At 51.3% G+C, this 24,037-nt stretch overlaps 7 protein-coding genes across 7 annotated transcripts; 5 read left to right on the top strand and 2 right to left on the bottom strand.

The window, feature by feature from the left end:
• The first annotated feature begins 71 nt into the window (after window positions 1–71).
• On the top strand, window positions 72–1,137 carry BO85DRAFT_146764 (uncharacterized protein). Its single transcript, XM_025654114.1, has 4 exons — window positions 72–560; window positions 610–624; window positions 695–845; window positions 1,077–1,137. Exons 1-3 carry the CDS (start codon window positions 286–288, stop codon window positions 765–767), a joined length of 363 nt encoding a protein of 120 aa, XP_025511842.1. The 5' UTR covers window positions 72–285; the 3' UTR covers window positions 768–845; window positions 1,077–1,137.
• BO85DRAFT_471575 (uncharacterized protein) lies at window positions 698–7,920 on the top strand. Its single transcript, XM_025662481.1, has 9 exons — window positions 698–845; window positions 909–1,832; window positions 1,891–2,117; window positions 2,178–2,308; window positions 2,369–2,615; window positions 2,670–3,185; window positions 3,235–3,348; window positions 4,642–4,805; window positions 5,492–7,920. The coding sequence occupies exons 2-9, from the start codon at window positions 934–936 to the stop codon at window positions 7,592–7,594; spliced, it is 4,401 nt and encodes a 1,466-aa protein (XP_025511841.1). The 5' UTR covers window positions 698–845; window positions 909–933; the 3' UTR covers window positions 7,595–7,920.
• A 25-nt stretch (window positions 7,921–7,945) lies between these two features.
• BO85DRAFT_503300 (protein-lysine N-methyltransferase) lies at window positions 7,946–9,620 on the bottom strand (the record flags this gene model as incomplete). The annotated part of the gene is made up of 4 exons (XM_025664226.1): window positions 7,946–8,131; window positions 8,233–8,368; window positions 8,684–9,289; window positions 9,384–9,620. The coding sequence occupies 4 exons, from the start codon at window positions 9,618–9,620 to the stop codon at window positions 8,016–8,018; spliced, it is 1,095 nt and encodes a 364-aa protein (XP_025511840.1). The 3' UTR covers window positions 7,946–8,015.
• A 337-nt stretch (window positions 9,621–9,957) lies between these two features.
• BO85DRAFT_471573 (40S ribosomal protein eS24) lies at window positions 9,958–11,124 on the top strand. The gene is made up of 3 exons (XM_025662480.1): window positions 9,958–10,108; window positions 10,399–10,646; window positions 10,713–11,124. Exons 1-3 carry the CDS (start codon window positions 10,032–10,034, stop codon window positions 10,787–10,789), a joined length of 402 nt encoding a protein of 133 aa, XP_025511839.1. The 5' UTR covers window positions 9,958–10,031; the 3' UTR covers window positions 10,790–11,124.
• A 1,804-nt stretch (window positions 11,125–12,928) lies between these two features.
• Window positions 12,929–15,029, bottom strand: BO85DRAFT_146611 (uncharacterized protein). The gene is made up of 3 exons (XM_025654111.1): window positions 14,549–15,029; window positions 14,379–14,486; window positions 12,929–14,317 (listed from the first exon to the last, which is right to left on the bottom strand). Exons 1-3 carry the CDS (start codon window positions 14,777–14,779, stop codon window positions 13,217–13,219), a joined length of 1,440 nt encoding a protein of 479 aa, XP_025511838.1. The 5' UTR covers window positions 14,780–15,029; the 3' UTR covers window positions 12,929–13,216.
• Window positions 15,030–18,358: 3,329 nt separating this feature from the next.
• Window positions 18,359–20,164, top strand: BO85DRAFT_146566 (cyclophilin-like protein). The gene is made up of 4 exons (XM_025654110.1): window positions 18,359–18,544; window positions 18,657–19,357; window positions 19,411–19,607; window positions 19,667–20,164. The coding sequence occupies exons 1-4, from the start codon at window positions 18,465–18,467 to the stop codon at window positions 20,081–20,083; spliced, it is 1,395 nt and encodes a 464-aa protein (XP_025511837.1). The 5' UTR covers window positions 18,359–18,464; the 3' UTR covers window positions 20,084–20,164.
• Window positions 20,165–20,577: 413 nt separating this feature from the next.
• On the top strand, window positions 20,578–22,497 carry BO85DRAFT_428511 (UDP-N-acetylglucosamine diphosphorylase; the record flags this gene model as incomplete). The annotated part of the gene is made up of 3 exons (XM_025658208.1): window positions 20,578–21,552; window positions 21,609–22,343; window positions 22,426–22,497. Exons 1-3 carry the CDS (start codon window positions 20,836–20,838, stop codon window positions 22,495–22,497), a joined length of 1,524 nt encoding a protein of 507 aa, XP_025511836.1. The 5' UTR covers window positions 20,578–20,835.
• Between the last annotated feature and the right edge of the window lie 1,540 nt (window positions 22,498–24,037).

Here is a 24,037-nt window from a genome sequence, read left to right as displayed (position 1 = left end):
CAGGGGGGGAAGAAACGCGGGGAGAGAGAGGGAGGGGGAAGAATTTCCCCCCTTCTCCTCATTCTGACAAGGAGCTAAACTAAGAGTAAATAATACCCGGGGATTTGTTGTATGCCTACCGGTCCTGTCTATTTTTTGCTTTCTCTGTGGATGGATGATCGTGATCATAAGGAAGAAGAAGAGGAGGAGGAGAAGGAGACAGAAGCCGAAGTCTTGCCCTTCTTCCCCGCAGTTTTCTTATTTGTATTAATAGGATTCTATTAGTGATAATAATAATAATTTAATATGAACTATGGCTCGGGTCAGGCCATCCGTCATGTTTCTGTCTGTCATACTAAAAGACTGACTGTTCTGCTCACTTTTCTCCTTAGGTCACGCGAGGTGTGCCCTTTTGGTCATTCACTGCACGCGGTTCTGGTCCTTCTCTTTTTTTCCGTCCTGAGGATTTCGTTCTTTTGTTTTTCTTTTTCTTTTTCGTTTTCGCTTTGGTTTTGTGCTGGCATTTCTGCTTGTGTTGATGTGAGCACGAAGCGTGTTTCTGGATTGATCGTTGGCTTCATGTATGTATATCTCTCTCTCTTTCATCTTCTACTACTTACTATCGATCAGCCCTTTTGGGGGAGAGTTATGTTGCTCCACTTACGCTCCCCGGTTACGGAAGTGCCCCAGAACTAACCAATACTCCACGAGACAGTGAGCCAAAGCCAGACCCGCGAGCAACGGGGAAAGCGACAAAAGAACGAGGGAAGTTCTGGTGCAGAGTATAACTGTTGATCAACAAGAAACAAATAACCGACGAGCGAACGAGCAGAAATTCATCATAATTCACGGTGCAGATACAAATGGTACGAATGAAAGACATTATTTGAAAAGTACTGGCTAAGTAAACTAACAGAGCAAGCGTTAAGTTAGTACCCGGCAGCAGCAGCAGCCATGACTGACGCATCGTTTCCCCCTTCCGGTGGAGCTCCACGAGCAGCTGCTGCTCTCACTACCTCAACTACCACTGCCTCCACTACTGCCACCTCCTCCTCCTCCACTCCTTCGACTTACAACTACTACTCCAACGTCCCCAGTATCTCCTCCATCCCCCGTCGGTCTTCTTACGCTTCAGTGCTGTCGGGGACCGCCGCTCTCTCCCCTCCCACCTTTAGCAATCATCCTTTCTCGCCCTTCTCCCCCTCCCTCTCCACCTCCACCGCCTCGTATCCCCCGCCGCCGCCTTTCTCTTCCGACGCCCGCCTGCTGAGGCCATCCGCCGCCGTGGATGCCGAGATGCAAATGAACTCCTCATGGAGGTCGTCGCCCGGCGATTCCCTTCCTCCTTACTCTCGGAAGTTTGCCAACCTCGCCCGCTTTGACCCTTGCTATCACAACCCCGGTGCATTCACCGACTCGCCCACACCCTCCTTCACCCCCTCATATCTCCAAAACTCCCGCTATGTCTCCCGTCTCGATGCCGCCCGTCGGGCAAAGCTTGCAGCCCAGCGCGATGGCGCCATTCCCTCCTCCGCCTCGAATAACCTCTCCACCTCCTCCAGCCAGGCTAGCTTGCCCCGGATTGCACCCTCTCATCGGGGCATGACCTATGATATCATCGAAAGAGAACCCCCCAGCGACGACGACCATCTGCTACCCCTCCCCTCCCGATGGAGCGACGACGATAAATTCACCGGCCTGGAGCTTGGAAACGGAGGGTTAGAAGTCCGATACACTGGTCCGGTCAACAAGCATGAACATGAGGCTGCTGCCGTTCGGGCAGATAATCCCATGCCCCCGCAGTGCGGGATCTACTACTTTGAGATCACTATCTTATCCAAACCCAAAGAGGGGTACGCGGAGGCCACTCTATACCTGTATGGTTCATCAGATTGCTGACTGGGAACATAGCATGATCGGAATCGGATTCTCGAGCAAGAAAGCCTCGGTAGAACGACTGCCCGGATGGGAACAGGAATCATGGGCTTACCATGGCGATGATGGGAAGTCCTTCTTCGGAGAAAGTCAGGGGCAGGGACGACAGTACGGTCCGACGTTTGGGGCTAATGACACTGTGGGATGTGGTGTGAATTTCTCCACGGGATGTGCTTTCTTCACCAAGAATGGCGTGTTCTTAGGTACCTCCATGCTGGCTGCCTCACAATGGCGAGAGTATTACCTCAGCTAACCACGACCAGGAAATGCATTCCGGGAATTACGAAACCTAAAGGTCTACCCGTCGGTGGGCATGAAGAAGCAACCGCCCGTCCACTTGGTAGTGAACTTTGGGCAGCAGCCCTTCATGTTTGATATCGATGACATGGTCAAGGTAAGCCAACCCACGCACTATTCTTGTTTGAGTTGTAAGGTAGCTAATAGTTCCGGACAGAAAGAAAAGTCCTTGATCCATTCGAAGATTGCTCTGACCAGCACGGCCAATCTGCAACCCCCGTTGGATGAATCGGGCCTGCTGCAGGAGTTGGTGGCGCAGTTTCTTGCTCATGACGGCTACGTCGAGACCGCCCGCGCGTTTGCCGAAGAGGTAGCGGCAGAGTCGACGGCGTTGGAGAACGGTCGACAGGCACCGTTGAAGAAGTATGAGGTGGAGGAAGATGTTGAGGCCATCAACCGGCAGAGTATGACTGTCTACACCCTTGTAGTTGTTTTTTCCTTGTACTAATTGGCGACAGAGATCCGCGCGGCTATTTTGGAAGGCGATATCGACAAGGCACTCAAGTATACTAATGCCTACTACGCAAACGTATTGCAGACCTACCCGCAGATCCACTTCAAGCTACGATGCCGCAAATTCCTGGAGATGATGCGTCGGTGCAACGAGTCGTCGCCGTCGCCGTCGAAGCGCGGCAAGTCGTCGAATGGGCTGTCAGACAGCAGCGCAGTGTTTGACCAGGAGATGGAGTTGGACGAGCAGCTACAGGAAGGCGATGGCTACGAGGCGGACGGCATGGACATGGAGGAGACGGAGAGCACAGCGCGATCGAACGAGCTACTCACGGAGGCGGTGCAGTACGGGCAGCAATTGTTCCTGGACTATCCACCAGAGGAGCGGGGTGGGGATCGGAAGATGCTGGACGACATCTTTTCCCTAGTGGCCTACCAAGACGCGCGACGGTCAGTGCATGGCCACTACCTGGACCCTGCGGGACGAATTGCCGTGGCGGAAGAGTTGAACTCGGCCATTCTCGGTATGTTAATTGTAAATCTACTGATAACAGTACAATTACTAATGGAAAGCAGTGTCGCTGGGTAAATCCTCATCGGCCGCGCTGGAGCGACTTTACCAACAGACCGAAGTGCTGGTGAACGAGATTAGCGAGGAGGGCGGCGCCGGGGCGTTTATTAATGTGCGTAATGACTTTCTACTTTGAGCGGGCGATCTGGGTACTTCTCGGGAGTATTTTATGTGAACGGTTCGATTACATGTGGCATGTGAAGAAAGACTGTGTATCTGCATCTCATGATGGATTGATTGCAGCAGGGGTTTGAGTTCTTTGGGGGGCGAGTGGCTATGCCTTTTTCCTTTCTCTCCCTTCCGAGGGGAAGAAGGGGAGAAAAAAAAAGGCGCTGTAGGTAGTAGTACATACGACAGCAGACAGTGTAGGGAATAGCGGAATATGCAAATGCACACCGGTCCACTCTCTGGGCTTTCCGATGAAGAAGAAGACGAGGCTGATGTTGATGATGAAACGAGCCAGGAGAGGATGGAAATGGGCGACCGGATGGAGCAGTGGATGGAGACAGGACCAGCTGGCACGGGATGCTGCATCCATCAGGCACCGACCAGCCTCCCTGGTTTGCCTTGCTTGCTTCTGCTTTGCTGCGTATCATTTTCATCGGGGAGTGGAGTCTGTTCCGGATCAGATCGGGGGAGGGAACAAACAGTTGTCAGTGCATTATTCAGGAATGAGTTATTTTTATCTTCATGTGAGTATCGAGGGAAAATTTCCAATTTCTCCCATATGTTGATACTCATAGTAGATGATTGTTGTAGATTGAAACTACTGACGGATGAGAGTTGTTGTCAGCCTGTACTGTCCGTAATGGCAGTACCGATAAACTTCGCTGCCGTGGGTAACTTTTCCCCGATCGAGCCAATCAGCTGCCCTAAATCAGCTGTCCGCCTTGATTACATCTTTTTGTGTTTTGTTCGACATCATCGACTGGGCGAAATGCATTATTTACGCTTTACTTCTTCTTCTGCCAGTGAAACTCATTCCATTCCATCAATTCAACCCAATTCTTTCCCCCGGTCGTGCATGTCGGCCATTGGACCTGCAGGATTCGGTCTCTGCATTCTTCCTAGGCCCGACAAGGCCCTTTCTTGCCTCGGATTCTTTTCCTCCTTTTCCCCCTAATCATAATTAGTTAACGTTAACGAAGTTAGTGACTGGTTTGTGTCTGAAGCAAAGACACCATCTCCACTTCAGCGCCTAAAATTAATCTCTCACAACTCTCCTCTATCTCTCTCACTGACTGCCTCTCTGGTCTCTCGATGAACTGGCGTCTCCAGTCCAGCTCATCGCTCCGACTAGTAGGGGTGCCAACTCACCTTCTGCCTCAACTTCCTCCACCTGTTCCGAAGAATCCTGCTGCTACTGCCGCTGCTACTTTCCCTCCCAGCCATGGATTCCGATCCACCAGCCGCTAATCATTTGCCCTGCATTCCCTCCCACGCGGCCACCAGTTCCTCTTCTGCCTTTCCCCGTTGCTGCTGTGGCCGCGATGACTGCGCATTCCTGCTCCATAATCATGTCGCCTTGGAGGGGCTCGAAAAGGATTTGGCAACTGCCGCGAGGCTGGGCCAGGTACGTTAGTTAGTCTATTATTTTCCTTTTTTCTTACTTTTTTCCGTCTCTTACACTTTCCTTCTCCCCGTGCTTTTCCGTCGGTGGATTAATTGCATTATTCATTCGCATTTTAAACTTCGCTCGTTGGATGGTTCGCCGACGTCACCCTGGTTTTCCCGGCCGCGGGGGAGTTGCTGGTCGTACAACCGGCCTCTTACCTCCCTGCTGTATAAGGATGACCGGCCAGGGATCTTGCCTTGCTTTGGTTTCTCGTTTCTGCATGTCTGTCCATTGGCTTTTATTTAACCGTTTCATCGTGTTGCGTGACGCCCCTCTATATCTATATCTATCTATCTATATCCTTTATACTCTCTCTCCTGTATACCCGCCCACCCACATACTTCTGTCGGGCTGCACATACTTCTTGTCTACCCGCACATTTTTGTTACCTTTTTTGGATGGATCGGTGCCCACCGTTGGAATTTGATCATCGCTCGGGCTCGCGAAGATGAATGCAATAGATTGCAATCGATCGGGAGATGCCTTCGTGGCTTCCTCGCCGCCATCATCACCATCATCCTCCATGCTGGCGTCGTCCCCAGTACTCTCCCATTGCGTTTTTGTCCGTCATGACTGTTTTTCCAGATAAAGCTGCCATGGCGGCAGCCACTAGCAGCTCATCATCGCTAACCTTTGCTCTCCAGGCTCTACTCCACCGTCATGAATCCTATATGGCCGAGGCGGAAGAGGACCGCCATCGGTTACTCGTCAGCATCGAGAATTTGGAACGCGAAAAGCGGGAAGTTCAAGCTGAGAATGCCCGCATCGTTGAAGACAATCGCGGCCTGCTAGAACAGCTCGATGGCCTCAACAAGGCCGTCGCCGAGTCTGACTCCCACTCCAAGTCGCTGGAGACCCGCCTCGAGAGCACCGAGGCGGAGCTGCGCAAACTCACGCACTCGGCGGCTCGCGCCGCCGATCTCGAAGCGCAACTGGCGCAAATGGAAGCGGAACAATCCAAGCTGCAGGAGAGCTTGCAGTCCGCACAGGAGGACTCCAAGTCGGCCGTCCAGCGATGGCGCCAAGCTGAATGTACCTTGCGGGACCTGCACGATCAGGTGGATCGCATCGAGAAGGAAGCCCGCAAGGAACGGGACCGACATGCGGAGCTGGTTCAACGCATGGAACGGCGGCGGACCGTGGAACGGGAGCTTGATGGCGCCGCTGGTCGACTGAAGGGTGCCGCAGCGGCCCAGGACTTGGGCCGTAATCGCGGCGGCGCAACGGTGGTATCCCGCTTCGTCCGAGATATCCTACAAGACAATGCCAACCTACAGATGGGGATCATGGAGTTGCGGGAGATGCTAGAAAGCTCCAACCAGGAAGTCGAGAATCTGCGGGATCAGGTTCTGTCGCACCAGCCGTTGGGGCCCGAAGACCAGGAGATCCGGCCGTCCACGACCCTCAGTCAGGAACTGGAGTCGAAGGAGTCGCGCCGGGTGTCGCAGGAATTCCACATCCATCACCACTATCACTCACCAGCCATCAAGAAGGAGCGGGGGTCCCTCTTCCGTCGCAACAAGAAGAGACGCTCCCTTGGCAGTGCGACGGTGCTACACTCGGCTGCAGGAACACCCCTCCCTCACAGGCCGAATCACCGCTCCAAACCCTCGACTTCCTCCGCTTCCACGATCCTTTCGCAAACCTCCGTCTCTATTCCCCCGACGGTTCCTCACCGTTGGTCAGTGCAGTCGCCTGCGACGGAATCGATGGCCAGCTCCCCGCAGTCGGCTTACCAGCCATCATCCATCTTTGACCGGGTAGACCGCGGGTTTGATTCCTCGCAACCGACAAGCCCTGACAGCACGGTCTTCTCTTCGCCACTGCGAAACGGCCGGTTCAAAAAAGCGCAGATCGATGCGGCATATCGCTCGCTGGATGGCGATGGAGTGTCCATACCAGGCATTGATGACGAACTGGTTCATGACTATTTCCAGCGTCGCAGCAGCGCCGAATATGCGGGCAGAGCCCCGATGCAGTCCGTCATTCCGGAGGAGAGGGAAGATGGGCGATCGACAAACTATCCTGAGTCCGAGCGGGCTGCCTCTCCTGCCGTTCAGGAGGGCATGTTCTCCACGCCCTATCGCGGCCCTCGTCGCAGCGCCTCCCATGAAAGTCTCTTTTCCGTGGCTGGCATGGACATCCACACGCCCAGCCGTCGTCCTTCGCGACTGAGCGACCTCCACTCCAGTGCTGTCCCGGTCCGCATCCCCCGCCGGATCATGTCCTCCAGAGCCGACCTGTTCCCCACGCCTCCCGTCATCTCTCCCAGCATCGTCACAGCGGGCAGCGAGCTGGCGATGATAACCGACCAAAGCCCGCAAACACTCCTTGCCTCGGTGGCCGGCAGTCGCAGTCAAACTCCGGTTGAGAACGACCCCGAAGACACCACCACCTCATCCCGCAAATTCTCCTTGGGCCGACGTGTGGGCGGCTGGGTCCGAGGACACTGGGGCACGGCGCCCACCTCGTCCAACGAATCCAACGCCGAGACGTCCGCCACAGCTTCTGCTCCTACTTCTAACACACCCAGCCGGAGGCCCTCATCCGCCGGCTCGGCCTCCAGAAAGAGCCGACACCACCGGCCTCAGCTGGCCCCTCCTTTGCGCTTCCGATACCCGGGTGTGAACCAGAAGGGACCGATCCTGGGGTTCCGACCCCCGTCACGATCACGAGTGCCGGTATCGGTGCATGCAGAGCAAGTAGACGAGGGGCTACTCCGGGAGAGCCTTGCCGACTGCCAGTGAACTACCACTGGTATATTGTTTTAATGTCGAGGGTATCTTGTTGATCATGGTGCTGTCATTCTATTCAGTTGCTACCTTATACTGTTGATGAGCGTGGTTTCAGCATACACTATTGGGGTGTATGCACACAATCCCTATGTGGTTCATTCCTTAATCTTTTATTCACTCATTCCTGTCTTGGAGAGGGGGGCGTTCCTTAGATATATTATGATACCCATGAGCGATGTCTATATTGCATACACATACAGAAAATATTTATATTACTATCATTAGAAGAGAAGGTAGTTAGTACCTTCTCTAAAGGAATTATACAATTACCTTGATTTATACAGTGTACAGATAGTACCTATATCGTCACTCTTTTCTATTGTCTATACATCCACACCTATACACAACCCCTCATACAACCGAAATAGAGAATCTACGCAGTAATCCTATACGTCCTAATCGGAATAACCGTCGAATGAAAAAACCCCCTCTGAAGCTCCTCCGCAGGCGACTCAAACGGCACCCGCTCCACCTTCAGCGCACTTTGTTCTGCTCGTTACAAACACAGTCAGTTCCACCCCTTATTCAAATAGAACTAAACTCGAGAACAGAACAAAGGGAAGAGGGGGAAAGGAAGGGCTTTTACGCACCGCAAGCATCCAAAAACGCCCCAAAAGTCCGCTCATTGCGTAATGTCGCGGAGATGAGAAATTCCTTGACGGCGTATTTCTCAAAGAGGGATTTGACGGTCTGTACCAGGAGGGGGACGAGGTCGATGTCGTAGATCTGGATTTTGAGGTATCTGTCAGTTTTTTTCTCGTTTTTTTGGGATGGAGGAGGTAGGTAGGTGTGTATGTAGGTGTGTATGTAGTGCAACGCGACACAGCAGCACTTAATATGACACGACGTGATGCACACCATTTCATCCGGTGTAGAGGTAGCTAGCTAGTTACCATAGCCAGAGGAATGGATAGTGCTTGGGAAATTCGCTCCAGATTAGGCGATTGCACCCAGTGCTTCGGGCCATAGTTGCACGTTGTTCATCCATTGTATACAGATCAACAAAGCAAAGGGGGAAAATAGGGAAGGGAAAGAACGTACCAAATCTGCACCCAGCGCAACATCAAACTCTACCTTCTCGCCATCTCCAACCTGCTGCAGTTCGTCATCATCATCATTATCATCATCCTCACCACTCCCCCTAGACAACTCCCTCCCCCACTCCCAAATCCACCCCTTAAACACCCCACCATCATCCTTCTCCCCAAATAACCCATTCCGCCCCGCACAATCCCTAATCTGCCTCATCAACCCCAACTCCCGATCCGTCGCCACCACCACCTCCGGCTGCAAATACCTCGCACAGAACATCGACACCATGCCCGTCCCGGCGCCGAGCTCAAGCACCTTCTTCCCGGCGATGTGCGCCTTTCCTGCTGCCGTGGAGGAGAGGTACGTGGCCAGATGCAGAGCGGCTTCCCATGTTCGGTGGCCGGTTGTACCGGCCGTTATGATCGCGGAGCGGGATTCGGAGGTGAGGATTGTTCGTCGTCTCTTATTAGTCTCCAATGAGTCATGATCGTCGTCTTCTTCTTCTGGTGGCGCGGTGTAGGTAATGTAGGTGAGTTGTTGGGCTTGTTCGATTGATGAGGGCTTGGGAAGGGTGAGGAGCGTGCTGTATTCTTCGAGGAGGGATTCGTTGATTTCCTATTTGGGAATTGTGGTTTAGATATAGTGTGGGTGGGTAGGGTATGCAGTGTAAAGCATACTCAAGGGATAAATGGAATCAGGATCAGCGTACATCCTCCTCGGGGTTGGAGAGTAGGGATTCTAGTTTTTTGATGAGGCGTTTGAGCACGCGCGTGCGGTAGGCGGGTGGGGGGAGGGGTTGTTCATTTGCGGCGTGGGATTCGGAGAAGAGAGTGGTGTAGATGGTTTCTTGGGTGGTGGGGTGGAGGAGGTGGTTGTCTTCGGGGAAAGTGAGGAGGTGGGGGTCGAGTTGTTGGAAGTATTGGGCTGTGAGGAGGGAGAGCGACATTTTGGTTGTGCAATTGGAGTGAATCGCTGTAGTTGAGATAAAAAGTGATATAGAATTAGTTTGATAGTTAGTTACTGATAAGTTGTTATCTTAGTGGATTGCATAGGTTAGTAAGCGATGCGCTACCCTAGCATAACTACTTTGTATTTAGTTGATGTTTCTAACCGTATCTGGTAAGGTGAGTATTACTAAGGATACATTCACAAAGGGTAATACTCTAACCCCATCCGGCTAGTGTAGCCTAGCCGAGCCCACAGGCGATGCACAACGAAACTCTGCCAAAATTGAATCGAGCGCATCTCGAGCCCGCCAACGACTGACAGCGACTTCGACAACCCGCGCCCCCCCGTTTCTGCCCTTCAGCTTCTCCCTGTCGCACGCAGATTCTCGCTGTCAACTGCACCTGCAACCATGGCCGACGCTCCCGTTACCCTGCGGACTCGCAAGTTCATCCGCAACCCCCTGCTTGCTCGCAAGCAGATGGTCGTGTAAGCTCCCTTCACCATGAGCTGGAAGGATTTGGAAGGAGGAAATGCAGAGAGGATACGGACGGATACAACAAGAGGAGGAATAAGAGGAGGAAATATGTCCGGATGGAAATGTTCGATTTTTGAGCACACACTCAGAGTATATACTACGTTATATATTTTGTGTGTGTGTGTGTGTGTGTGCTCTAATATCGATTAATGAAATTTGGACATATTGGACAGACAACATGGATTTGGGACAAACCAGCAAGGGAATAACGGCATGCTGATGATTGATTTCTTTCCAACAGGGATGTCCTCCACCCCAACCGCGCCAACGTCTCCAAGGACGAGCTCCGCGACAAGCTCGCCGACCTGTACAAGTCCAACAAGGACCAGGTCTCCGTCTTCGGTTTCCGTACGCAGTACGGTGGTGGTAAGAGCACTGGCTTCGCTCTCATCTACGACTCCCAGGAGGCCCTGAAGAAGTTCGAGCCCCTCTACCGTCTGGTCCGCATCGGTGCTGGCACAAAGGTCGAGAAGCCCAGCAGACAGCAGCGTATGTTTTACACCCACCTATATTATCAATCTGTTTCCGCCGAAACAATACTCACAAACCCTACAGGCAAGCAACGGAAGAACCGCTCCAAGAAGTTCCGCGGTACCGCCAAGACCAAGGGCCCCAAGAAGAACAAGGACTAAGCGGATCGTCACGATGGAATTCCGTGCGGTTGAGAGAGAGGGGGGTCGTTGCAGGATTCGAATTCACTTTCGGATCATCGGATACCTTACTACTCGGACGACGACGAAGAATTAGAAGATAAAGAAGAAGACGATCGTCGACACGCGGACCCGGGCCTGAAGTGAAAAAAGAAGAAAGGAAAAATTGTTACAATTTCTTTTAACTTATTCCCTGCTGGATATGAAGGGGGAAAAGGAAAAAGAAAAGGAAGGGAATACTGGGTTGGTGTGTGTGGTTGTCGTGTGTGTATGTGAATGAGGGCGTTATCATCAAACTCGTTTCATGGTTTCTTTTTAACTCTCCCTCTATCCTACTTACCGTATTGGGGCGGGCACCGCATAACCCGCCTGTGTTGCCTTTTCTTTTTATTTCTCGTTTTCCTCTTTTCTTTTTCCCTCTTATCATATCACGAATTCCCCCTCCCTCTTATGAAGAATGAAAAAAAAAGATCAGGGAAGATTCTCTTAAAACCTTTTTTCACTTTCCACGCATATTCCTAAGACAAGACAAGGCAAGATGTCTAGGTGATGGGTGTGGGATTGGTCGTTTTTCTTCTTTCTTCTACTTCTTTCGCGCGCGCGTACCGGGGATATTCGGGATAAATGTCCATTAAAATTAAATATATCCCTTTTTTGTTATTACCCTTATGACCTTCCCTTCCAGCCCGATAACCACTAGATTAGTACCTACAGTACACTTACGTACCTATGTCTGTGCTGATAATCTCCCCTCTCCCCCCCCCCCCCCGGTCGATCTTCCGTCCGGAAACAACATGCCCATTTACCATTTACCTCCCAGATCCCAGAAGACAAAGACAAGACAGGCAATCCCAATCCAGGAATCCGATCCGGCCTACACCCTCCTCCCAACGCCATCCAACAATTCTTCTTTCTATCCCCACGCGTATATATCGCCAGCCAGCCACCACCATCATCATCAAATTAAATTTCCCTACCTTATCAGAAACTACGAGTAGTGTTGTGAGATTCCCCACATACACATACTACCCCCTAAGCCCACTATCAACCACCACAGTAAGACATATCCAGAGCCTAAATAAATTCAGGGTAGTATTCACCGATAGCTTGGTAAGCACGTACGTAGTATCTCTTTCTTTGTCCCGTTCGTTGTCCTACCCAACATCACCCCATAGGCACGGTACACATACACATCATACTACTACTTACCACCCGAGCGGATGCTGGACCCGGGAGACCGGGAGACCAGTGGTGTGGTTTGGGGGTTACATGGTTGGAGTAGTATAATTTAGTATTGTACGAAGTTCATTATTACTTAGTAGTATACTACTTGTACCTACTGTAGGTAGGTAGATAGTATTATATTATAGTCTGGTACTATACTTGGGGTAACGGCTTGGCGGGGATGTGGATGTGGATGTGGATGTGGATGTGGGGAGTTGGGGATTGGGGTTTCACTTGGGAGGTTAGAGTGGACTGGGGAGGGTTAAGTTAAGCAGGTAAAGTAGTTTGGTTTGGTTCGGTTTAGTTGAGTAAGATGGTCATACTACTGATGAGCTGGGGCTGGAGCTGGGGTCCCTGTTTTTTGGTTGGGTTGGGATTGGAGGATGAATGGGATAGGTCAGAGGTCAATTGAAGAGAAAGGGATACTGTAGATGATTTATCAGAGTATCTACAACTATTCACAGCATGTCTAAACGTATAGATCAATAGTATGTATGCAATTAAGTAAATGCTATCCTTATTATTTTCATACATTCCCCTCCCCTCTTCTCTCTCTCCCTCCCATATTAAGGTCACGCGGGTGTAACCCATTAGGCTGCCAGGCAGCATTAACAAAGACCTGTCAACGTAAGAGTAAAAGTTGTAAAACAAAACAGGAATAATGGATGGGATAATCAAAACATAGTGACAGCAATAGCAATAGTAGCAGTAACAACGGCGCCCCCTCTTTTCCGTGGCCCAACAAATAATGTAACAATTCGAGACAATCAACTAAGCAATGGGTTATCAAACCCAACAAGCCACCTGCGAACAAAGAATAACCAGCCAGCCCACCCTGGGGATCATGTCATCCTGACAAGGTAATCAATAGCACCCGGCTGAAAAAGAAAACAAAAATAAGGGGCAGAAACAAATCAAAACACAGAGCCAACCGACCCTAAGATTAGTAGTGTAACATTTGAGTTATTTGTTTTTCTCTCTCACTGAGTGGGCATATGTGAAGAGGCCACAAACATAAAGCACTCGGCTTTGAAATCTGGTGCTGTTTGCCGACGTCGCTGTTTGTAGGATTAGGGCCCTTGTTGGTGGCCAACTGGGGATCGGCGCTGCCAAGACGCTTAACGGTCTATAGATAGCTTGTAAACTACCCTGGACGTTCATCGGGACGCATGGACACTTCAGTCCCTAGTACTCGCTCGAGCCATTCAGCGACGGCATGGCGGTGTGGTGGTGTATCTCCGTGGCTGCTCGAAACGATGGGCTGTGAACCAACGGCGGAGGACTGGGATGTCCCGGCACTGGGCGCGTGTACGTGAGCCCGCTCATCAACATCGACCCTGCCCCGTCGGTATGCGAGTGGTTTTTGTCGCGCCTTTCGCTACTGCTATACACATAGGTATCGGAGCCGTATTCGGAAAGATGGTCATGCGAGAACGTCCGCGATGGTTGGTGGCTGTCGCTGGGGCTCGCGCGAAGCCCGTCACTCGTCTCAACCGTGTCATCCAACGCAGAAGCAAACGAACCAGCAGCGACAAAAGGTAATGAGCTGCCATTCGACGGCAAGTACCCAAACATCATATCTTGTGCCGATCTACTCCGGTTGATAGGACCGCTTCTGTAAGCCTCGCTTGGGCTCGGCATGCGGCCATGGTTCAACATGGCGCTCTTGTGGGCCCAACTGTTGCTGGTCCGGTACCCGTATGGTATCCCGTAGTGTGTCTCTCCAGTTGTCGTGAAGGTGTTCATCCCCATCTGAGCTTGGTTCCCACTGGGATTGGGAAGCGTTCGGTCCGTCCCTTGCCCTTCTGCGGTAGGAAAGCTCATCGTTGGGACGATTGGTAGGCCTTCCGTCGAGTGAGGAATGTAAAAGGCCGATTGACCCAGGGCGGCCTCGGCATCGCTGTCTGGATATACTGGTCCACTGGGACTTCTGCCAACAGGAATACTCTGATTCCACAACTTCGGGTTCCATGTCTGTCCGCAGTGATCCATGAAAATGTTCGATGGAGCACTCGGCAGGATGTACCCAGACGACGGAGATGAATACACTGAAGCCTCATCTGAGTAGGGCAACCCGTGGTCCACCCCAAAGGGGTGTCGATGGTATGCACTATGAGGATCGGCTGATCCGAGACCATAACTAGAGGCCCGCGGAAAAGAGGCCATGCGAGGATTGGGTGAGGTCGTCGGTACATACAGACCGGATCTTGGAGACGGAGACATCGTAGTAGCTCCTGAGATCTGGGGCCATTCGCTGGCTCTCGGCTGCATCATTTCCGAATTTACCTATGGCTGATCAGCTAATTGTCTCTAGAGCTGAGGTCTCCGATGGAGACACAGTACATACCCTCAAGAATTGACAAATCTTGTTTCCGGCATTGATGCAGTTAGAGCAACCATGTCCATTGCCACTGTCGCCACTACATTTGATCTTTCTTTTCCGACATCGGTTACACTGGTTATGATCAGTGTCTGTCCCTTCTGTAATCGCATCTCAGCTTTTGATAAGTGACTTACTGCCACTTGTATCCGACGCCTGGTGGAGTTCCGGCTCTTGCTATCTAGCTCGCTGCTAGGGCTCACACAAGCAGAGCTTCTATCCACCATGTCATGATGAGATTCACTCCGTACGGAGTGTGCTATTGACAAAGCGTCTCGCTTGGACTGTGGACAGAAGCCGGCCTCGTCCACGGAAGAGTAGTAAGATTGAGCCATCACAGCTTGATCATTCAGTGCGGAGGAAAACATGGTTTCTCTATTGCAAGACTCACATGTAGTCAAGACAAGACTAAGGAGTAAAAAGACTTCTCAAAGGTTTGCTGCGAGCATAAAAAGTTCGGCAGATCAGGGATGATAGGGACCAGCATGTTCCGTCTACCATCAAATATTCAAAAAGAAACCGGGAGGAATGAGGGGGGGGTTTTGGCCGGAAGCAAGGCCAAATTTAAGTCCATGTGTCAGTGGTGCGTAGTCTTGCTGCTAGAAGAAGGCCTGGCCCTTTTTCTTTTAAGTTCAATAGTTTTATTTCCATTTTATTTTCTGCGTGGGGAAAAGCCACTGCTGTTGGCTTCTAGCCTTGGGGATACATTTTCAGACCGATCATCACCTCACCAGGAGCATTTCCCCAGTTCCAAGGGGAATTAACGTCACGTCCTGATTCGAGGTGGGTTTCTAGTTTGATACTTTAACTGTTCTTTCTCTGGTTGTACCAGGGGAGTAACATGCAATTTTCCGTGTTGCATTCTTATTCAAGAAAGAAAATAAGAATTTGTGAGTTGGAGGACCCTCAAGGCATGCTGATAGTAGACCAGGCAGGCCAAAATACCCCGGCGTTTTAGAGGTTCTGTTTCACAAAAGTAACGTTGCACCAAGTGACCTGATTTGATAGTCATTACCGCAAGACCTATCAAGCCTAGTTGGGAAGGCCTGAGATCTCTGAGCTGTTTCATCCAATCACCTCCCAATGGGCCATCCACTGGTGCTTCTGTTTCCGCCACTCCAGTGTTTGGATGATGACATGCTGCTCTCATAAAAGAAACGGCGTCCAAAGTGACAGGCCAAGTCGGCATCAGGAATAAGCGGTCGCGGAGCAGACAGCCGCCGGCTACGTGTGGAGGAACCCTCTCAGGTGCGCCCACCTACCTACCCTACTGACGGGGGGGTTGCGGGAGCAATGAGCGTGCGCATGTTTGCCAATGATAGGACAATGGTCGACATAAGATAATCCTATTGGCTGCGGCCGCCGGTATCAAACAACCCTCGTTCTTCTTCTTCCCTTTTTATATGACCTGCACGTCTAAAATAGTCAGTACTTTTGGCATACAGCATCCGTCTCGAATCGGATCGAATGACCGTCATAACAGTCGCTTTAGATATTGGGGTTCCTTGTCAAGGTAAGGAGAAGGCGGATACATGACCGAGCTTGAGCTTGCTGTGCAAACGGACGTGCTCCAATGAGATCGCCCCATTTTCTCGGAAAGCTTGGTTTCCTAGAATTCTCATTATCTCATTACGAGAAATCACAGCACCCTCTGGGCTCGATTGGATCATTGCGTTTCCAGTAAAGCATCACAATGTGGCTTAGCAGCCAAGACTGGACCAGAGAATAGCCCTGGTATATAATGGACCGTCTTTAAAACTGTGTCCCGGTCACCGGGCTGGGACTGGATCTGCACTAGTATGCATGGCTTCTGGACTCCAGGTTTTGCCATGGAGACCCGAACAATAAAAGGGAAAGTCTGGCCTCATTGAGGAAACGCAGAAAAGAAAAAAAAGGAAAAAAAAAAAAGGGAAAAAAGAAGAAGTGCTCTCTGGCGAATAAGAGAATGGCGAGGTACTTCCTGAACCCGAAGAGGCCTGACAAGGGCTGTGGGGCATGAGAGATCTTAGTATGCATGAGGTTCAGGGGCACGGGGTCCGGTACATATCCTCACTGCCTGGCAGGGGCTGTCAAAGTGTCAGCATCTGCTGGCGCTCAAACCCATCACTTTATTAAACAACGCTTGGCCCAATTCGGAACGGTTTCCACCTATCAGTTGTAAGGTAGTTGCAAAGTAATGAATATCACGGAAACTACAAGATCAGCGAACGGAGCTAAAATGGTTAGTGCATCTTTGGTTGGCGATCGAGGCAGATCACAGAGAGATAAGACCCGGAATCTAATGTTTCAAGATCAGTAGCCAACGAAATGAGCTGAGAAAAACAAAGAACGTGAGATAGATACAGATAAATGAGAGGTTGACGCGGAGAAATTAGGGGGCAGCTTGAAAGGGTAGAGGGACAAAATTAAAAATTGAGAAAAGGGAGAGTTAAAAGTGAAGAAAAAAAAAATGACGAGAACGAAGTCCTAGCTGTAAGCTGAAAGGTGGATAGCCACTTTACTTCTTTCACCTCACTATCACATAGTGGTTAGGTCAACTCCTCTGCCATTGGCAATAGGACCAGCCACCGAATAGGGGATCCCTTGGGAGATCATGAGTCCCATTTTATTTTCTCGGTCCCTAACGGCGCCCTGAGTCAATCCTTATTGTAAAGGGGCTTCGAGTTAGGTAAAGTACACCACGTGTCTCTAGTAAATAGCAGAGGATTGCTGGTATAGCTGCACCGAGTCATTGATGGGACGATTGAGCGATTGTTGGATCTAGCTGCAAGAGACCGCCCGTTTTTTCCAACGCCCCTGTAGTGAAACTCACGAAGCAGATGGAATTTGGGGCAGTGAGGGGGACATCCCAAAGCATCTGATATCCGTTAATTGCATCTCTTCTCTTTCTATTGCTGAGCCGGGTCAGTTCCCCGTGGTGTACCTTTTGATTCTTGATTGAGCATGTTCAGCCCAAATTTTTGTGCCTTTTTGCTCCTTTGGTCCCCTTTACTTCCAAAGCTCTCTGCTTTGTGCTCCGTAGAGCCGACGGCCTGCACAGCCGGTAACTTGTGGCATGGAGCCAACGGCAACAGCTCCGTCACAGCAACAAACAGTGCCTGCTGGATCTCGGCCCAAGCCTAGTGTAAAACTATTTCTTGCCTTAATTGCTCTCGTCCAACAGGGTTCTCCGGAAGCCATGCCGCTCAGTTGAGAAAGACGGCGGTTACACGGGAGGAGGAAGCGCCGGTTCGACCATCCGACAGTGGGAACTGGGAACACCCCGAAAGGCGCTGAGAATGATCGAAGCAGCGCACGATGCTTCAGGGTCCGTGAACCCGTCATCCTGCTGTCATTCTGTCGTTGGACCAGGATATAGGCTACCCCGTTGGCCAGAGCCAGACCATAAGTAGTTTAGTACCAACCTGGCCGGCTTTTGGTTGATCGACAGTTGGATACTTTAGTTGCATTGAGGTGGTAATTGATTGATCATTTGCTCATGGGAGAGAGATCTAGCAGCTGTTTAGTAGATAATGTCTAGCGTAGTTGTAGGTAGACTAAAGAGAGACTAGTTGTACTTTGGGTACAAAGTACTAGAGTAGCTGGTAGCTGATCGACGACTAGACCAGGATCTAAAAATTAATAGAATGGGACTAATGAAACAAATAATAACGAAGCACAAGAATAAGAATAATCTGACTGGGCAGCAGGGACTTGAGTGCGCATGATTCGTGACATTTGTTGTGCCAGTCAAGGCAAAGAGTCGATGCTGAACCCGTTGGCCCGCCAAAACTTTACTCAAACAGACTCGCGTCTTCCTGCCGCCCCGTAGAGCAGAGCTTCGCTTCTCCTCGGCATCCATCCTGGTCCTTTTGCATCATTCGGTGCACTCACTCACTCACCCTACCTTCTCTCTCTCTCTCTTTCCCCGACCATCCCAACCCTTGATCGCTCGGGCCTATTAGCGCCTCATCTTCTTCCGGGACCTTGTCCTGTCCTTGTCCCCATTTTCCTCTTCCTGTCTAACGCATCGTCGATCCTCGCAGTATCGCCCGCAGCAGCCGGGTATTTGCCATGAGTGTCCTGCTGGAAACGTCCCTCGGTGACATTGTCATCGACCTGCTGGTCGATGACTCCCCTAAAGCATGCGAAAAGTGAGCACTCCCCTGTTTCTTCGATTTCTGTTTTGCTGCGGTGCTTTTACTTGCGCGCGTACAAATCGAGTGGCTGAACAGGAACTAAGCTGTCTGTGGTTTTCCGCTTTAGCTTTTTGAAGCTATGCAAAGTTAAATATTATAATTTCTCGCCCGTCCACAGCGTGCAAAAGAATTTCACCTTCCAGACTGGCGATCCGATTGGGCCCGACTCCTCAGAAAGCGATGGTGGATCGTCGATATGGGGCTTGCTGCAGGGCCCTTCCCAGCGGACATTCCCCCTCCAGCTCCCGTCCAAGTTGAAGCATGACGAACGCGGCACTGTGAGCATGGCCACCGTACCGTCCCCCAACGACCCTGATCTGCGCATCGCCGCCAGCCAGTTCATCATCACTCTTGGAGACAATCTTGATTACCTGGACGGCAAGGCGGTGATCTTCGGGAAAGTGGTGGAGGGATTTGACGTCCTGGAGAAAGTCAACGAGGCCTTTATTGATGATCGCGGCCGGCCACTCAAAGACATACGTATTCGTCATACCGTCATCCTCGATGATCCTTTTGAAGACCCCGAAGGCTTGGTGGAGCCACCGGAGAGCCCGGTGCCGTCCAAGGCACAGCTGGCTACGGTGAGAATCGCCGATGATGAAGACTTGGATGACGACATGGACGAGGAGTCGATGGAGAGGCTGCGACGGGAGCGCGAAGCAAGGGCACAGGCGTTGACGCTGGAAATGGTTGGCGATCTTCCCTTCGCCGAGGTCAAGCCGCCAGAGAACGTCTTGTTCGTCTGCAAGTTGAATCCAGTCACTCAAGGTATGCATTCTAAATCGCGCCTTGGTCACGCTCTGAACTCACACATTCACTAGATGAGGACCTCAACCTGATCTTCAGTCGCTTCGGACCCATTCTGTCATGTGAGGTCATCCGCGACAAGCGTACGGGTGACAGTCTACAATACGCTTTCATCGAGTTCGAGAACCAGAAGGATTGCGAACAGGCATACTTCAAGATGCAGGGTGTCTTGATCGATGACCACCGTATCCACGTTGATTTCTCTCAGAGTGTTAGTCTATTATCCGCGCACCTTTATCCAACATGGACTAACAGTGATGACAAAAATAGGTGTCTAAATTGTCCGAGAGCTGGCGCAATGCTACGATCACCAAGCGCAGCGGCCAGCGGGGTGGATTTGGTGGTGTCGCTGGCCTCGAAAAGAAGCGCCAGTACCGAGCAACAGAGAACACTCGTCAACGAGACGATGATTATCATATGGTCTTCGATAAGAATGCGCCCAAGGCGAGATCTAATCGGGACGAGCGGTCTTACAGTCGAAGCCCGCCGCGGAAGCCACAACGGGAAAGGCGAGTCAGTCGGAGTCCTCGGCGGGACTCATATCGTAACCGGTACCGAGATCGATCCTACAGCCGGAGTCCACCACGGCGAGATTCCTGCGGGGACCGAGACCGTCGACATAACGACGGTGAGCGGCGACGGGATCACCGAGATGACGATAGATACCGGGAAAGGCGACGTCGTTGATGCTTTGGGGTAATTAATGTACATTAACCATATGATCATGCCATTCTAAAAGATACCGTCATGAAGAATGACGGATTTGTGAATACAACCCTCTTAAGTATATCATTCTGTAAGGCGAAAGTGTGTGTTTTACCATGCACTTTAAACTACACCATACATAGTTAGTAGATTAGGTTCCATCTTGGTTTTCCTCCCCTTCTTTTTCTCATCCTCTTAGTCAGACCCGATCCAGGAACCTCTTCAGGGGTCAGGTGGACGAGCAGATCCGAACTGGCGCCAGTCGGTGAGCTTGGAAGCCTGAAAGCCTGAAACCGGGTCCACGGCGAGCCCCGCCGGCCCCTCCAACAGCTGGAGAAACGATTGGCTGCAATAAGCTGGATGGAGGGCTGCAATCGAGCAATTCATGGGCGTGAGGGAATAGTGGCCCTTCATAAGCCATAATAATGTATCTGCGGCAGTCGCTAGTCCGTCTAAAAATAATCAATTGAAACTCTCAGGGATCCAGGCGGTCAATAATATTGCGCTGCAACATGACTACGTAGCATGTTGAGTTAACTAGTTATATTTATTCTTGACGGACAGATCCCCCGCGCTTTCACACCCTGTACACCCCCCTCCCTTGCTCTCTTTTCATCCTCTTTTCCCCTCTATACCCCTCTAGTATTCTCCCTTCAGACTCCATCCCATTCTCTTCTCCCTTCTCCTCCTCATCGTATTATCTTATCCTTTTAGTTAATCCATCATCTGCAATCATGGCCGCTGCTGCAATCAAAGAATCCGTTTCCAGCCTTATCCATGGCCAGTCCGAGCCCGCTCTCCGTGAGCCCTCCCCTGAGGAATTCGAGCAGCTGAAGAAGAAGTACACCGATGCCGGGCAAGGACAGGTCTTTGCCTTTGTTGACGAGCTGAAGCCCGCCGAGAAGACCCAGCTTTTCCACCAGTTGAACGACTTCGACCCCGTCCGCATCAACGAGTTGGCCGAGAAGGCTCTGAACCCTCCCAAGGCCGAGCAAGGCCCTGTCTCCCTCGAACCCCTCCCCGAAGTGGCTACCGCATCGATCCTGGATTCGGACCCCAAGGATATCCAGAAGTGGTACGATGAGGGTCTGCATTTGGTTGCTGGCAACAAGGTCGCTGTGGTGTTGATGGCTGGTGGACAGGGCACCCGTCTGGGTAGCTCCGCCCCCAAGGGTTGCTTTGACATCGGTCTCCCCAGCCACAAGTCTCTCTTCCAGATCCAGGCCGAGCGTATTGCTAAGCTCCAGCTCCTGGCGAAGAAGTCTTCCGGCAAGGATGCCGTCATCCCTTGGTATGTCATGACCAGCGGACCTACCCGTAAACCCACAGAGGAGTTTTTCCAGCAGCACAACTACTTCGGCCTCGACAAGAGCAATGTGGTTATCTTCGAGCAGGGCGTCTTGCCTTGCATCTCTAACGAGGGCAAGATTTTGATGGAGAGCAAGTCTAAGGTGCGTTTCAAGCATTCACATTCCTACCCCAACCCCACTCTGACCCTGTGTTTTAGGCGGCTGTCGCTCCTGATGGCAACGGTGGTATCTACCTTGCCCTCTTGACTTCCGGAGTCAGGGAGGACATGCGCAAGCGTGGAATCCAGCACATTCACACCTACTGCGTCGACAACTGCCTGGTCAAGGTTGCCGACCCTGTCTTCATCGGCTTTGCTGCCTCCAAGGACGTCGACATCGCTACGAAGGTTGTCCGCAAGCGCAACGCTACCGAGTCGGTCGGTCTGATTCTCCAGAGAAACGGCAAGCCCGACGTCGTCGAATACTCTGAGATTGACCAGGAAACGGCCGAGGCCAAGGACCCCAAGCAGCCCGATGTCCTGAAGTTCCGTGCCGCCAACATTGTGAACCACTACTACTCCTTCCGTTTCTTCGAATCCATTGAGAGCTGGTCTCACAAGCTGCCCCACCACGTTGCCCGCAAGAAGATCCCTTGCATCAAGCCCGAGACCGGCGAGGCCTTCAAGCCCGAGAAGCCCAACGGCATCAAGCTCGAGCAGTTCGTGTTTGACGTTTTCCCGATGACCCCTCTGGAGAAGTTCGCTAGCATTGAGGTGCGTCGTGAGGACGAGTTCTCGCCCCTCAAGAACGCCCGCGGCACTGGTGAGGACGACCCCGACACCAGCAAGGCCGACATCATGAAGCAGGGCCAGCGGTGGATCGAGAAGGCTGGCGGTGTCGTTGTCACTGAAGGCGAAGCTGTTGGCGTGGAAGTCTCGCCTCTGATCAGCTACGTAAGTATTTCCGTATTTGCATTGGTGAAATCGATTGCTTTATCACATGCGTGCTTGAAACTAGACTGACTTTGAGTTACAGGGTGGAGAAGGGCTGGAGTTCCTCAAGGACCGTGAGCTCAAGGCTCCGGCTGTGGTTGAGAAGGAAGAGTAAATGGAATCATCACATTGCGGGAGTTAGGACAGCTTGTATGGAACTACTAATAATGAATAAATCAACCGCCCGCTGTGTATAGGCAGGGTTACATTTTTTGAAGCCAAATATGTTGATAGCTCACGTCCCAAATAACTCTTTCTGTACGACGCGATCGAGGCGTACCGTAGGAAAGCCCGTGGGCGAACCTTGGGAGGGGGACAAGGAAAGCTTAGAGAGCATCCATGATTTGCACGCCGGGGGCCTTGATTAGTACCAGCCAGCTTAGATGCGGTCATAGATTTCACTACCGCTGGAATTTACGCTGGCCATACAGCTCGCCGATCTGGCTTCCTCGTATACTTCCAACTTCCAACAGATTGACTATATCTACATGGATTCTAGCTCGGTCTTCGCAAAGCCAGGTCTAGACTGGGCCGTCTCGCAATAGTCCAACCCCAACTTCGGACGTGTCTGCTCCAGGAGCAAAAAAGAAAAGTGCACCGGACTCGAGAGACCACGCCACAGAGCTGCATGTCATCGAGAATGACAGCTGCCAGACGGACGGTTTCGAACATGTACCGTCAATCCCCAGTAATCAAGACAATACAAGTCATAACCGGAACGTGTGCCTCAGGCCGTGCGCACGCGAGAGCTCATGACCAATAGGATAGCGAATCAACTACCTTACGCGATACGGGACAACCGGGACCCATGGTAAATTTCGATTCGAACCGGTATCTTTCTTGTTACCGTACGGAAAAAGAAACCCTGCGACACTGGTTTCTTTCCGTTTCCTTGCTTAGCTTCATCGCTTAAGTTGTTGCATTCGAAATCCTTTTCTACTCATCCGTCTTTGTGTGTCAGGAGAAATCTTGTTCAAGAGCTATCTATTTTTTGCTTATTCGTCTCTCGTGGTTCGGAGGGATTGGTGTTGCTGTGAGGTCTAGTTTGGAGTGAGTTCAGTGCTGGGTTTGTGTGCCTTTTTTTTTTTTTTTTTTCTCTTTCCTGTCATTTTTTTTTTCCTATCGTTATTCCCCATTCGGTGTCGCTTTTGGCTTTGTCAGCCCACTTTTTCGAGTCTCAAGAGTGGGCTGTCGGAAGTGCTGCTATTCCTCCTCCAAGGTTCTCAAGCTGACAATTCGAACAGTCCTATTGACAAGGAGACTAGAAGATCTGTTGTTGGTTTTAGGAAGAGTGAGTGCTGTCAGATGTTCCTCGTGACTTCAATACGTTCCCGTGGCGGTTTCGCGACTTCAGTTCCTTCCACCCATTCTTCGGCCGATTTTTTGTCCGCATCCTACTTCCATGGAAGACAAACCTCCATTATGAACTCGGCAGTGGAGGAACCAGTCGCTTACACTTCGTCCGCGGCAGCTGAGCGCATGGAATATATGATTTCTGTCTAGTTGCGCCGCCGACGAATTGTGTTCTATGACGCCCACTTGCTATGCCGATGCGAATGGCTCTTCCAGCCGCGGGATCTTAAACAAGCATGGACCAGAAGCGCTGACCGAGTGACTTCCTCTTCTATAGCTCAATCATTACCGACAAAATGTTG

The sequence above is a fragment of the Aspergillus piperis genome (assembly GCF_003184755.1).
Source record: "Aspergillus piperis CBS 112811 unplaced genomic scaffold BO85scaffold_21, whole genome shotgun sequence".
NCBI lineage: Eukaryota > Fungi > Ascomycota > Eurotiomycetes > Eurotiales > Aspergillaceae > Aspergillus > Aspergillus piperis.
This window is presented reverse-complemented; position numbering and strand designations above follow the sequence as displayed.